This window comes from Peromyscus maniculatus, chromosome 5 (assembly GCF_049852395.1).
Source record: "Peromyscus maniculatus bairdii isolate BWxNUB_F1_BW_parent chromosome 5, HU_Pman_BW_mat_3.1, whole genome shotgun sequence".
NCBI classification, from domain to species: Eukaryota; Metazoa; Chordata; class Mammalia; order Rodentia; family Cricetidae; genus Peromyscus; species Peromyscus maniculatus.
In genome coordinates this window covers 60,575,919-60,590,939 of record NC_134856.1, presented here as the reverse complement: position 1 = coordinate 60,590,939, position 15,021 = coordinate 60,575,919, and the positions used below count along the sequence as shown (strand labels likewise).

At 48.1% G+C, this 15,021-nt stretch overlaps 1 protein-coding gene across 3 annotated transcripts in view; it reads left to right on the top strand.

Moving 5' to 3' along the window:
* Pcnx2 (pecanex 2) overlaps window positions 1-15,021 on the top strand; it is a 167,508-nt gene that overhangs the window by 54,119 nt on the left and 98,368 nt on the right. For all 3 annotated transcript variants that reach the window (XR_013051388.1, XM_006982493.3, XM_076572346.1), the window contains exons 11-13: window positions 3,169-3,322; window positions 3,458-3,490; window positions 11,109-11,280. Coding sequence is in view for 2 of the 3 variants with exons in the window: in XM_006982493.3 (XP_006982555.3) it covers window positions 3,169-3,322; window positions 3,458-3,490; window positions 11,109-11,280 (359 nt within the window). In the remaining variant the exon portion in view is untranslated. The remainder of the gene's footprint in view (window positions 1-3,168; window positions 3,323-3,457; window positions 3,491-11,108; window positions 11,281-15,021) is intronic.

Below are 15,021 nucleotides of genomic sequence, written 5' to 3'. Positions count from 1 at the left end.
AGCGTACTCGAATGCTCCTAAACTATAAAATCCTGCTCGCTAAGGTTCCCTGGGTTATTTCCAGCCCACACCCCACTTTCCTGTGAACCCCCGTGACTTAGACATTGAATTGCACAGTTGCCACGGGAAGCGACAGTTGAACAGCTTGGACTAGATGGCAGGTTTGCTGGGCGGACAGTCTGCTTTGGTCTGCTCACGCCCTGCCCTCTTCTGGTAGGAGTGTTTTCAGCTTCATCAGCGGGAGGCTTGCCTTGCCTGACGGACTGTGGCCCTGGGACGGAGGGAGGGGAGGTAAAGTGGGGTGACGCTAACCTGTCCCCTGCACAGCTTCGATTCCGGCTTCCCTCTCCCGTCTGCTGTAGGCTAACTTGATGATGCTCTCTCATTTGGGCCGTTCCCCCCTTTTTGCTCCCTCTTATTATTGCTCCCTAGAATAAAACACTTTGTGGGTGGAGATGGAGCCTGGGTAGGCAAGGCAGGCAGGTTCCAGTTTGCTATGGTGATGAGGACAGACTTAGAATGGAAACGTCCAGTTTGTGGGCTCCCCTGTCAGGATGTGGGGGACGATATTAGGGTTTTCAGAGGCTGTGGCTCTGGTGGGGATTGATTTGAAAATTGATGGTATGATCACTAGTGCTCACACAGCAGGGTCTGCTCAGAGCTCCGTGCCAGCCTCTGGGGCAGTGGCAGGGCTTCTAGCTGCCGCCTGTCCCCCAGTGACTACTTGTTATAGTAATGATACAATCATATCTTAAATGGTGGGATCACATGCGGAAAAACGATGGTCTTGCAAAATTACAGCAGTAAATTTCAGGACCCACAAGTCAGGGAACAGCGTTGTAATCACTTTGCTAACAATACCGTGTTACCCTAGGGCATGCATATGAGCTGAGCGTAGAATATGTGACTGGTAATCCAAGATAATGTATTCTGCTAGATGAGACTTTAAAAAAAATGCTACTTTGTTTTTCTGTAAGAAGGAATAGGTTGTGTTAACCCCTCACGTGAAAAGCAGATCTCTTTATAGGTGTGTGTGTGTGTGTGTGTGTGTGTGTGTGTGTGTGTGTGTGTGTGTGTGTCGCACATACCCATGCCTGTCCACCACAGTGACACATGGAGGTCAGAGGACACCCCGCGGGAGTCATTTCTCTCCTTGCACCCCGTGGGTCCCAGGGATCGGACTGATGACAAGTGCTTCCCTGGCTGACCCCTCCTGCTACCCTCCCCACATTTTTATTTATCATACAGCTGAGATTTTATTTCAAAAGGCATCAATTAAATCCTCCCCTGATACTTAGCGGGAGGTGTCTTTAAACCTCACATGGATGGGCGAACTTGAACTACCAGGGTGTGAAGCTGAGAAAGAACATGTGGTAGATGAACTGACAGGCTGTACAGGAAGTAGATGAGATGAGCTTGTGTGGTGCTGGGACCAAGGTAGCCATGCTGTGCACCCCTAAGCCCTCACTCGGTGCTGTTGAACCCCGTTCTCGCTTCCTTTATCTCCAAATGGCAGCTTCCTGGCGTCCGTAGTTGTAGCCTCTCCCTTTGGTCCTCTGTCCATCCATCCTTCTCGGATGTTTCCAGCTGTGTCCATACTCCTGACTCTTGTCTCCTATCCCACCCTTACCCTTTTGGAAAACACCCAAGCTTTATCTTCATCTGTCTTGTGTATCAGGTCAGCATCTAAACTAAGAAGCTGCCCATCTCTGCCTTATTCCAGCATCTCATGAGTCTGTCCGTCCATCCGTCGTTTGCTGGGTACCCGCCCCATGCCAGGCTTGTGCTGTGCACTGAGGTGTTAGTGGATGCCACGGCCACAGTGTCTGCCTCCACAGGGCTTGTGCTGGGGACAACAGCAAACGCAGAAGGAACACAGTGGGTCCCCAGGCAGAGGAGCCAGACATGGAGGGACACCACTAGTTAGTGTCAGAAGTTTACAGGACTAGGGAGATATTCAGTGGAGAGAGCATGAGGACCTGGGTTCAAATATGACACCCTCCTCTGTCCTCCAAAGGCACCTGCACACACTTGTGCTCACACTCATACATAGATACACTGTGTACACATCATTAAAAATAAATCTTTAAAATAAAATAAAAGGTTCATGACTGTCTCGAGAGACAAGATAACCAACTATCCTTGCCTTTAAGGATCACTGTTTAGTGGGTGAAAACATATTGTATATGAGTAAATGTTGCTCAATTACAAAAACGTACTCAAAATTCTCATGAACGACCCACTAATCCACAATCCCTGTTTCTCCCCCCCACCCCTGACCTTGTGGCCCACAGAGCTACTGTGTCCTACTGTGCATCTGGTCTCCTGTCAAGGTCATGAACTTCTGAAGTCATGGTCCCATTCCTGCTCATCTTTCATATCTAGCTCCTCTCCCTCCCACCAATAGGCCGACCAACTCCTTCAGTCATTGCCTGGCCATCTCTAGTACTTCGGCTCATTACCTTTCTTCCTCCTTCAGCCCTTCCTGTTGTGGACACACACACACACACACACACACACACACACACACACACACACACACACACTGCCCTACCCAGGTGGTTGACTCAGCTCTTCAGCACCCCCCACACACTTTAGCAATGCTCTAAATACCCCTTCACATTTTTTTCACACCCTCTATTTGATAAGATGTCTGGATGAGGGCTCCACTGCATCTTCTATCTCACATGGAGGACTCCACAGACAAAATCACCCAGAGAGGCTCCCTGGACTGTCTGGAGGGGTCACACCTCCCTCTGAAGCTTCCTGCCCTTGGAACTGAGCAGCAAACTTTGACTCCAGAGAAGATCCATCTGGAAACAGTTATCCCGGTGTCAACGAGATCTTCCCAAGCCCTCACTGAGAGGAGCCTGTGAAGTTCTGAAACGTTCCAGGCTCTGGTTGAAATCACTGACCTCCTCCTCTTAGGAAGCCCAGTACAGTGGCCAAGGAAGTCAATGAGATCCCGTTCCATTTATTCCAAGAACAGACACCCAGGGTCAAAATAAGGACTTGGTTTCAACAGCGCAAGAATAAATCGATGCAGGGGCTGGCACCACAGAGCCCCGCTGAGCTCACCGTCAGTCTGTAGATGCATGTAGGAAAGCTTGCTTTGATAATGACATGGCTGCAGGTCTTACTCCATGCTTGTTTGTGTGTTTTGCACAGAACTGAAGATGTGAAGGAGAATGTGGTAGCAATTCTGCTCAGCGTTCTGGTTTCCCTCCTGGGCTTTCTGACACTGAATCGTGGCTTCTGCAGAGACTTGTGGGTCCTGCTCTTCTGCCTGGTCATGGCCAGCTGCCAGTACTCCCTGCTCAAGGCAAGAACCCATCCTTTGTGTGTGGGGGTGGGTAGATGGGATGGGTGTGTGTGTGTGTGTGTGTGTGTGTGTGTACTGTCACTAGCATAGCCTCGCAATCACAAGGTGACCCAGGCCCTCTGGTTTGTGTTTTAGAGCGTCCAGCCTGACCCTGCTTCACCAATACACGTAAGTGCAGGCCAGCAGCTTGTCTCATCTGCTTGCATTGAAAACAAGGCAACGCCAACGTCTGTTCAAAGGGTCGAATTTGCATCTGTGTCTGTATCTTGAATACAAGACTAGAAGCAGTGGATGGATACCCAAGTGCATGGCACAAAGCTCTGGCTGAATCTAAGCGCATGGTGCGTTGGCATTGGTGGAGGGGAGGCTCAGGCATAGGGTGGACCCTGGGTGACAGGTCACTTTTGTTCCCTGGGCTCCTGGGAGAAAAGACACAGCTTGATGGGGTGGTCCAGACTCTGCTATCTGCCTGCCTGCCTTTGTTTACCACTTACTCACCTGACTATCTGATGCTGAGCATGATGGCCGTCCACTATATGCCTCAGTTTCTTTATGTGCAAATAAAGCTGGTTAACGTCAGTGGGGATTGAGTGAATAGTGCATGTAAAGTGCTTCAAACACTGGCTGGCACCTGGCAATTCCTCCTCGAGTGTTCTTAGTATGTAATCATAAACTGTGTGTTTAAAAATACTCTTACATATATTGGGGGGGGTGAGTGATAATTTGGTGGATAAAATGGTAGAATGATTAAGTCAAGTTAATTTGTCTATCATATCATATACTTTTTTTTTCTGATGAGAATATTTACAGTGTGCTCTCAGCCGTTTTCAAGGACATTGTGTACGGTCGCCACAGTCACTGTACTATGTAATAGATCTACAAAGCTCACTGGTCCCATGTGCTTGGCTCTGCTCCCTTCTTCCAGTACTCCCTACCCACTTCCTGTCCCTAGCACCCACCACTTTGCTCATTTTGACTGTGAGTCAGACTTTGTTATATTCCATACCGAGTGAGGTCATGCAGTATTCCTCCTCCTATGCCTGGCATATTTCTCTTCGCACAATGTTCCCCAAGGTCATTCATGTTTACATATGACAGGATTGCCATGTTTTGCAAGGCTGAATAGCATTTCATATACACACACCACGGTATTGAAAACCATTTGCATATGAACAAATACTTAGGTGGGAGTCTGCGTTTGTTGCTGTGACCAAAATGCCATGACTAAAAGCAGTTTAAGGGAGAAAGAGTTTCTATTGGCTTGTGGTTCCAGAGGGAGAGAGTCCATTATGGTGAGGGAGGCACAGCAGGAGCAGGAAGCTAGCTGATCACATTTCACCAGCACACAGGAAGTGGGGCAAGACTGTAAACCCTCAAAGCCTACCCCCAGTGACGTACTTCCTTCAGTAAGGTCCACCCCTTAAAGGTTCCATAACTTCCCAAAACAGTGTCACCAGCTGAGGGCCAAGTATCCAATACCTTACCCTATTCAGTCCATATGTATTTTGGCCATTGCAAGTAATGCCTTAATGAACACAGACACACAGGCATCTTTCACATACTGTTTTCCTGTCCTTTGGACCCAGAGATGGGATTGGTAGGTCCTATAGTAGTTCTATTTTGTTTTTGTTGTTATTGTTTTCTTTTTTGTTTGTTTGGGCTTTTTGGTTTTGGTTTGGTTGGTTTTTGTTTTTGTTTTGTTTTGTTTTTGAGACAGGGTTTCTCTGTGTAGCCCTGGCTGTCCTTGATTTCACTCTGTAGATCAGACTGGCCTCAAACTCAGAGATCCACCTGCCTCTGCCCTCTGAGTGCTGGGATTCAAGGTGTGCACCACCACCACCCAGCTCGTATTTTATAAAATATTTATTTATATGTATGTGTATATCTATGTGAGTATATATGGCATGTGTACACATGCCTGCAGAGGCCAGAAGAGGGCGCCAAATCCTCTAGAGCTGGAGTTTCAAGTAGTTGAGCAGCCTGATGTGGATGCTAGGAAATGAATTCAGGTCCTCTGGAAGAGCAGCAAGAGCTCTTAACTGCTGAACCATCTTTCCAGCTCCCCTCCCCGTGTGTGTGTGTGTGTGTGTGTGTGTGTGTGTGTGTGTGTGTGTGTGTGTGTGTGTGTATACACATGTGCATGACCAAGTACACACATGTACTTGTGCAGGTACATATCATGTATATAGAGGTCAGAGGGCAATCTAGGTGCTGGCCCTTGCCCTCTGCTTTGTTTGAGGTAGGATCTCTGTAGTGTTTCCACTGCTGAAATGCCAAGGTAACTGACTGAGGCTCTTCTGTCTGCTGTTCCTCTCCCTATAAGAACTCTTGGCTTACAAACACTCCTCCTATGTATCCATCTTTTATGTGGGTTCTGGTGATTCCAACTCAGTTCCTCCACTTGCAAGGCAGGCATTTTCATCCAAGGTTCCTACTTTTTTGAGAACCTCCCTTAATGGCAGTATCATCCATAGTACACCACAAGGGGTCTCCTTTCTCCATGTCCTCACCAGAAATTACCTTTCGCTTTGGTGATAAATGTCACTCTAACAGGTGTGAGTTCATTTCCCACTGAGGTTTTCATTTTCATGGCCACACATGGAAACTCTGTGTATGAAGCTAGTCTCCTTTTATTGCTCTGGTTAAGGTGCCCTTTACCCTTTATCTCAATAACCTGGAGTCTGATTTGTGGGAGAAAATCTGGGCTCACCCAGACCAACCTGCTGGTGGCCAAGGGTCTTCTAGCTCCTGTGGTGATATTGTGTTCCCCAATATATTGTGCACCCTAATAAATTTATCTGGGGTCAGAGAACAGAACAGCTACTAGACAGACATAGAGGCCAGAAAATGGTGGTACTCACACCTTTAATCCTAGCCTTCTGGAGGCAGAGATCCATCCTGATCTCTGTGAGTTCAAAGCCACACTGGAAACAGCCAGGCATGGTGACTCACGCCTTTAATCCCAGGAAGTAATGGCAGAAAAGCAGTAAGGTATATAAGGCATGAAAACCAGGAACTAGAGCCTGGTTAAGCTTTCAGGCTTTTAGGCTTTCAGCAGCAGCTCAGCTGAGATCCATTCGGGTGAGGACTCAGAGGCATCCAGTCTGAGGAAACAGGATCAGCTGAGGAACTGGCAAGGCAAGGTGGCTGTGGCTTGTTCTGCTTCTCTGATCTTCCAGCATTCACCCCAATAACTGGCACTGGGTTTGTTTTTATTAATAAGAACTTTTTAAGATTCGTGCTACAAGTTCCCAGTTACATATAGCTTCTGGCCATGGTACCCCCATGGCTGTGGGTGCTATGGGTCAGGTTCTGCTCTTCAGGTGCAGGACATAGTCATGTGCGTTTTATCCTCCTGTGCTCTGTGAATCCTTCCCGCCTGTCACAGCAAACCCTCAGCGTTTTTTCGCGTGCACGCGCGCGCGCACACACACACACACACACACACACACACACACACACACACACACACACGTGCTCTGAAAACTCTATCCAATGAGGGGAAACTATCCTCCCATCATTGCCCATTTTAAAAATTCATATCCAGGTTTTAAGACTGATTTTTAATCTGTGCTAGCTCATCATAATTAAGAAAGGCTTCAAACTGGTGGTCGTCATCGTGGTAGCAGATGCTGTCCTGTTAAATTCCTCTGTTCCCTGTAATTGGTTTGTGTATGCTACATCTTTTATCTGAGAGTCTCAGCATCAGGATATCTAGCAGCAGCATAATTAGGGTATGAAGATGTGATGTTGGGGTTGCCCTCAGAATCCTGGGGCAGGTGTGCGGCTCTGAAGGATCTCTACAGCTCACCCCAGGCAGCTCATCACCAGCTCCCTTCCTGTACCTTTCCCTCACTGATGGGGGTTCGCTGATGGTGTTACATGGAATCAAACACTCCTTACCTTGAAGCTGAGGAGACAGCACAGTCAGCCAAGCGACTGCCATATAACCATGAGGATTAGTTTGATCCCCAGAACCGATGTAAAAGCCAGCAGGGCCACACAAATCTGTAATTTAAGTACTGTGGGTACAGAAACAGAAGGGTCATTGCTGCTGACTGGCCAGTCAGTATGGACAACCAAAGAACTCCAGGCTCAATGAAGCCCTTTATCAAATAAAATAAGGTGGAGATGTGATTGAGGCAAATACACAATGTTTGGCTTCTACACATGTGTATACACCCATACAAACTTCTACACACACACACACATACATGTGCATGCAAGCATATTTACACATATACAATTCCTTCCCTGCATGGACTTTAGGATGTGATACAAAACATGCCAAGACCATGAGGAGGGACGGGCAGCAGGCAAACCTCACATTTCAGATAAATAAAATTGTGCTGAGCTGGAGTCATACTGTCTGAGTCCTATGAGAATAGACCAAGCTACCATCCCAGGCTCCAAGCAGGCCTGTGTCACAGAGAGAAGACAAGTCACAGGGAGACAGGGAGCAGTAGTTTTTCTTACAGTCACAGTGAACTACTGTCAGACATTTACCCATGTTCACTGCAGTCATCGATTTACTGACAGAGATCAGCCCTGGTTTGAGCTTGTCTCTAGAAACTCTGATAAAGAAGAAGAGGAAGAGGCGAAGGCATTTTCTCATGAAATGCAATTTTCCAGACAGAGAGCCAGGCAAGAATTTACATCTTGCTAATCAACATGCAATTCATCAGGTCCCCCTCCCCAAAAAAAAAGTGAATTAGGAAAGGGGTCTGCTTTGCAATTCATGAACTACCTTGCATGTAAAAAGTGAGCAGGTCTCTGGTCACTTAGCCCCTGGTGACAGGCTTCCACACAGGATTCTCATTTCTCTGGACCTTCCAAACTGCTCTGTGAACAGTCTGCTGCCTTGTTGATGGTGGGTGGGGCTGATGGGAAACCCACAAGCACACAAGGTCAGGATTCAGACAGCAGCCTCAAGGATGCCTCCAGCCATGCAACCCACTGTGGAAATTAAGGTTAAAATTTCCACAGACTGGACTGGGGGGACTGAATGAATTTTTAAGAGACCGTGATTAGATTTCACCTGGTGGAGTGGGTGAAATTTTTCTATTGAAAACTTTTAAAAATTAATCCTTGGGGGTTTTGATGGCTGACACAGATGTGCACTCAGAAATGGAGGATCATGGAAATTCATTAGTGAGCATTCTGGGGACTCCGATAAGAGTGTCTGGTGTGCTGGGTATGAGCAACGTGTTAAGGATAGCTCTGGAAACCCAAACGCTGGATACATGATCACAGTAGCAAAGGCAAGCCCTTGCCGGGGGCTTTGTGTTTGGTTTTATAAATTAGCAGCATGGAGGCCATGGTCACACTTCCAGCAAAGCCCCTGAAAGATGCCTGATTGTGTTTCATATTGCCCCAGGCTGAGATGGCCGATTCCTAGATAATGTATTTTAACGCACAAATGTGTGTCTTGAAGTAGTTTGTCGCTGACCTGGAGCTTGCCAGGCTAGCCAGCAAGCTCCAGGGACCCGCCCACCTGCCTTCACCTTCCCAGCTTTAGGACTGTAGGCTTGCTACAACTTTGGGTGCTGGGGCTTGAACTGAGGTCCTCACACTTGCAAGGCAAGCACTTTGCTGGCTGAGCCATCCTCCCTCCAGCCCATTAACCTTTTGATAAGAGAAAGAACCAGAACAAATGATAGCTGCTTAATTGTGTTTCTTAAACCATGTCAGTTTGAGGAAATCTCTCCCGTGCGTGTGTTTTAATGCACCACACAGCTATTTATACCAGCTAATTTATTTTGCCGTTTACTTAGTCGGCGTTTAGATTTCATTCTGGCTTTGGTCTTATTATTTTTTAATGCAAAGAAAGTGTTCTCTTGTATTTATTAATCCATGACCTACTTGGATTCTGAAGAAAATTCCCTACCAGTGCAACACTTTTTTTTTTTTTTTGGACTGAGCTCGGCCACAGGACCAAAGGCAGCCAGTCTCTGTGACAGACGCTGGTATTGTCCTGTTGAAAGATGCTCTCAGAATAGGACCGTTTCTATTTAGGAAGCAGTGCCAATTTAAATTCCCTTTCTAAATATAGCACATTCGAGGCAGTGACTAAAAACACCAGTCTGAGACCAGGCCTATCTCCCGATCTCCCTCTGCCTGCTGCTCGCAGGGCAGGGCGCTTCATGAATTGCAAAGCTCACTCTCCACCTGCTTCACTGCGGCCTTCTCACATCTTATGAATTCTGCATCTATTTCAGAGATGTAGCAGTTCTGCTGGGGTTTGCCCTGGAAAGCCTGTGGCACAGTACCCCATTCCTGATTTTAAAATATTTTAAGTTTTATCATTATTGAGCATGTGTGCATAACGTGGGTGTGCGTGTGTCTGTTGTGTGTGCGTGAGGTCACACCACGGCGCATGTGTGGAGGTCAGAGGACAACTTTGTGGCGTTGGTTCTCTCCTTCCACCTTTATGTGGGTGTCGGGGATGGAACCCTGCGCACCAGACTCGTACAGAAGCACTTTTACCCAGCCAGCCATTTCGCCCGCCACCTTTCCCCTTAATTTCTCACCGCCATTTGGAAAGAATAAAGGTGTTACTACCCCTCTTAACAATATTTTGAGGACTAAGATGAGGTCTGCAAAGGCTTTGGTTCCCCTTGGATGAAAAGTGCTGTCAATAATTAGTCAAAATAGCAAGATTTTTTTTAAAGTCAAAGAAGTCAACTGCTCTGCCATGCTGAGACAGACACCTGCTCATCTGGCCATCACAGCTTTCTCCTCCCTGGCCTGCTTCCTGTCATGAGAGAATTAAAGCACCACCCCCCCCCACACACACACACATACACAATGCTCTTTCTTGTTGACAGGGAACCCAAGTTAGATGTGCATAACTAACCAAGGTCTCAAAGTGTCGTACACCCGAAAGGAGCAAGGAGAGTGGAAGTCTGCCCCCAAGGAGAATCTTGGGTTAGATGGGTTTCTCTGGGGTTGGTGCTTATAGGTAAATCTTATTGGAGTTAAACAGCAACATTCTCTTTGATATTCTCATTCTGGTTTGGCAAAATAAACATCTAGCATTGTTTCTGCATCTGTCTATTGGTCTTCGCCTTTCTCTTCCTGGTATTCTGAGCTTGTAAATTACAGCAGGGTGGGGATGGATGTTAGGGCTAGGAATGGGTGTTGAGGTAGGGATGGGTGTTGGGGTAGGGATGGGTGTTGGGGTAGGGATGGGTGTTGAGGTAGGGATGGGTGTTGAGGTAGGGATGGGTGTTGGGGTAGGGATGGGTGTTGGGGTAGGGATGGGTGTTGGGGTAGGGATGGGTGTTGGGGTAGGGATGGGTGTTGGGGTAGGGATGGGTGTTGAGGTAGGGATGGGTGTTGGGGTGGGGATGGGTGTTGAGGTAGGGATGGGTGTTGGGGTAGGGATGGGTGTTGGGGTAGGGATGGGTGTTGGGGTAGGGATGGGTGTTGGGGTGGGGATGGGTGTTGGGGTGGGGATGGGTGTCGGGGTAGGGATGGGTGTTGGGGTAGGGATGGGTGTTGGGGTAGGGATGGGTGTTGGGGTGGGGATGGGTGTTGGGGTGGGGATGGGTGTTGGCGTAGGGATGGGTGTTGGGGTAGGGATGGGTGTTGGGGTAGGGATGGGTGTTGAGGTAGGGATGGGTGTTGGGGTGGGGATGGGTGTTGGGGTAGGGATGGATGTTGGGTTGGGGACAGGTGTTGGGGTAGTATCAGTTGTATCATGTGGTGTGAGTCCCTGACTCTGTGACTCTTTTCAATGAGTCAAAATAAAAGGTACAACCTGGAACTTGTATTTGTTTTCTAGGGACACAACCAAATCATAGCCTATAGCAGACCAATCTATTTCTGTGTGCTGTGTGGCCTTATTTTGCTTCTCGATGCAGGGGCCAAAGCCAGGCACCCTCACAGCTATGTCGTGTATGGCCTGAAGCTCTTCTCACCAGAGACCCTGCAATCAGTCAGGGACCATTTAATAGGTGAGTGAGTGTTGGGGTTATGGGGAAGAGTCTTGGGAAGGGAAGGTATGGTCTCCCCTTTATCTTTTGCACCCCTAAGGGAAAAATCCTGCACACTTGATTACTGCTGTAAAGAGCTAAGTATTTTCCTCTTGGTTATGTTTATAGAAGACTGCGAGCCCAAGATAACAATGGTTGGGCGGAGGTAGCCTGGACTACTCAGAAGTCATTCTTTAGGCACTCACCGCCTTGGTTTTTTGAGTCAGAGTCTCTCAGTAATTTAAAATAAGTAAACTGGGCCTGACTCCACCTCCCCGGCCCTGGCATTTCAGCCACCTGTCACCATGTCTCACTTTTTATGTGGTTCTGGGTATTGACTTCACATCCCCACTCTCACAAGGCAAGCACATCACCTACTGCGCCGTCTCCCTAGCCCTTAACAATGGGATTCCTTGAAAGGACTTTGCTATCTATGACCAAGAAGTTGCACCCCTGTGGCATCTGAAGCATGCTGGCAGTGATGCCTGCTGAGGTGAGCTGGCCATTGGGCTTCAGGCCTCTCTCCACATAGCCCAGGTACTCTGGTCATGCATGAATGAGCACCGGTCTCGGCTCTGGTCACTCTAGCTTGTGCTGCCATGCGTGGCTTGCCTTAAAATCCAAGCAGCGCCTGTCTTCAGTGCTCCACTCAGGTGAGCCGCCTGCTAATTGCATAGGTGAGGTCTTCAACAGTAGAAGCAGCCTGCCAGATACGTGGGGCCCAGCCCTCTGCAGCCTCTCTCTCTCTCTCTCTCTCTCTCTCTCTCTCTCTCTCTCTCTCTCTGTTATCCTTGTTATGATAAAATACCCTGACAAAATCAACTGAACTCCTGCACGGCCGGCCGCTCAGTGCCTGGAAGCCACAGGTACCAGATAAGCCTGGCCGAGTGGAGAAACTAAGGAATACAGAGGTAGTCACCAAGCACTCCAGAAGTTAATGAGCAAATGAGGTTTTGGAGTGCTTCCCACTCATAAATCCCAGACAGCTCCCTTGACTTCAGAGTCAAGTTGGCTTCCTGAGGAAGAATATTTTTCAGATAAGTGTAGAATGAGACTTGAGGATGCTGGTTGTGACGGGACAGACCTGTGGTCCCAACGCTTGGCAGGTAGGAGCAGGAGGATTAGGAGTTCACGGTTGCTGTTGGCTAACCAGCAAGTTGGAGGCCAGTCTGAGTTACATGGGATCCTAGCTTTAAAAGACAGCAGAAATAAAAACAGCACCCCTCCAAACCAAAAAAAAAAAGGAGAGAGGGAGGAGAAGGGGAAAAGAGGGAGGACGAGAAGGAGGGGGCAGGGAAGAAGAAGGGAGGGGCAGGGAAGGAAGAGAGACTTAAGAGAGGCAAAGCCTGACACATTCACTTACAAATTGCTTTTCATGTCTGGATCCTGCTCACCCTCCCTTCTTATATTTCTTTCCTTTGCTACTCCGAAAAAGCCAGGACCCTGAGTTCCTGGTGTACCCTGCTTTCCGCGGCAGGAGAACCAGAGACTTTATTAGGGCTCAGGAGGGAAGAGGGCTATGCTTGGCTGAAGCCTGGGGTATTTATTTAGCAGTGACCCGTGCCTCCAAATAGGCCGCTGGACATTAGCTGCCTCTTTTTCCTCCAGAGTGTGGGAGAGACAGGGGCTATGGCTTTCTTACCTCCCTCCTGAAATACATTTCTCTCCTTAAAACTTCCTAATACGTATTGTCTGCTCCTCAACAGTGACAGGTAAAAAAGGTGATAAATAACGGGGCGAGCTGACGAGATGATATCTGTGGCTCAGATAAAAGGAAAACTAGGAGGGTAGCAATCCCCGAGTAAGGAGGGAGGGGGTTAAACACACTGATCTGCACAGAGCATAAAACAACAGAAAAAATGCGTCAGAACAAAGCAGAGGAGGGGCATGCTGAGAGGGTTTCTGACTGTGTAGCAGAAGACAAGGGCAATTCAAGGTCACCGTGCTCCATGCAGCCTCTTCACCAGGAGACTTAGTGATGTAGCTGCTACCACGGTCATATCCAGGGATCAGGAGAGAAGGAGAAAGCCAGGACTGTAAGATTAGCAGGAGAGAAAAGGTGTACACTGGTTTCCGGGGCTAGTTTCCTGTCAGAAACCTTCCTGGGCTGTGGTGACATCCCGTCAGAACCCGGGTAGAAAGGAAAACAAGCAGCCCATGGCTTTGTAGCCCGGGAGCTAGAGTCCCGAGCAAGGGGCCAGCTGGGTATCTCCCTCTGGGACAGCACAGCATCTCTCCCTTTGCCTGTCTGTCTCTGGCACAAACGTTGCCTTTTCATTGTTATTGTTTGATTTTTTTTTTAAATTTTCGTCTGTGTGTGTGAGTGTGTGTGTGTATGTGTGTGTGTGTTATGAGTGTGTATGTGTGATGTATGTGTGATGTATGTGGTGTTCATGTATGTGTATTTGTGTGTGTTGTGTATATGCTTGAGTGTGTGTATGTGGTGTGTGTGTGTGTGTGTCTGTGTGTGTGTGTGTGTGTCTGTGTGTGTGTGTGTGTCTGTGTGTGTGTGTGTGTGTGTTGGCCCATGCCACAGCACAGCACATGTATGGAGCTCAGAGAACCACTTTGGGGAGTTGGTTTTCTCCTACCACAGGTTCTAGGGGTCAAACTAAGGTCATCAGTTTTATGAATAAGGGCTTTTCCCCACTGAGTCATCTCACCAGCCCTTACTGTGGTTTTTAAATTTTTATCAACCCCCCCCCCTTGCCTTTCCTCTCTCCCCTTATTGTGTTCTGTTTGTCTGTTTTGAGACAGGGAATCTCACTAGGTAAGCAAGGCTGGCCTTTAACTTGTGGCCATGATCTTGTGACCATGATCTTGTCTCAGCCTCCTGAGTGCTGAGATTATAAGCACGTACCACCATGCTTGATTTTATGAGGTACAGGGGCTTGACCCTCTCAAGCTCCATGCATGCTAGGCAAGAGCCACATCCCCAGCCCAACTGCCCTCTTTTAAAGGAGACCCTTCACATTGGTTTAGGGCCACAAGGGACCCACAAGGGTCTTCACTTTATCACCTGCATCTAAGACACAGTGACAAGAGCCAAGTTGAGGACTGCAGCATCTTTTGGAGGGGACACACATACACACACACACACACACACACACACACACACACACACACAGTGAGGGACTCTGGATAGAAGGACAGGAGAAGCAAGAGCTAAATGACACCACCGACAGACACCTCCAGCAGAGCCACACGGAGCTGGCCCTCCCGGGACTACAGTCAGAGCACGGGGAACGGTCCCACAGGGCGTCCTCTTGGGATGGGGTCTGCTGCACACTACACGTTCAGGCTCTGCTTGGCATTCCCATCATTGGATGGAGAGAGGAGAAGAGGACAGCTTCAGGAGATCAGATCTGCTGCTCAAAGAGAGCCCAGCCTAGGCTGCCTCCCTGGGGAAGAGGGGTCACTTGTCCACCCAGTGGTAGGGTCAAAGCCGTGGGAAAGATTGTGATGCTGTTCGTCATTGGAGGTGTAAAGGAGAAACAGCTCAAAGGCAAAGAGAGACGAACAGGTAATGAATGATGTGAGGAGAGCCTGGGGTGGAAAAAGAAGCAGCAGGATAATAGATGGACGATAAACGGATGGATGGATGGATAGATAGATGATAGATTGATGGATAGATAGATGATGGATGGATAGATGATGGAGATAGATGATATAGATAGATAAATTGATAGATAGATAGATAGATAGATAGATAGATAGATAGAT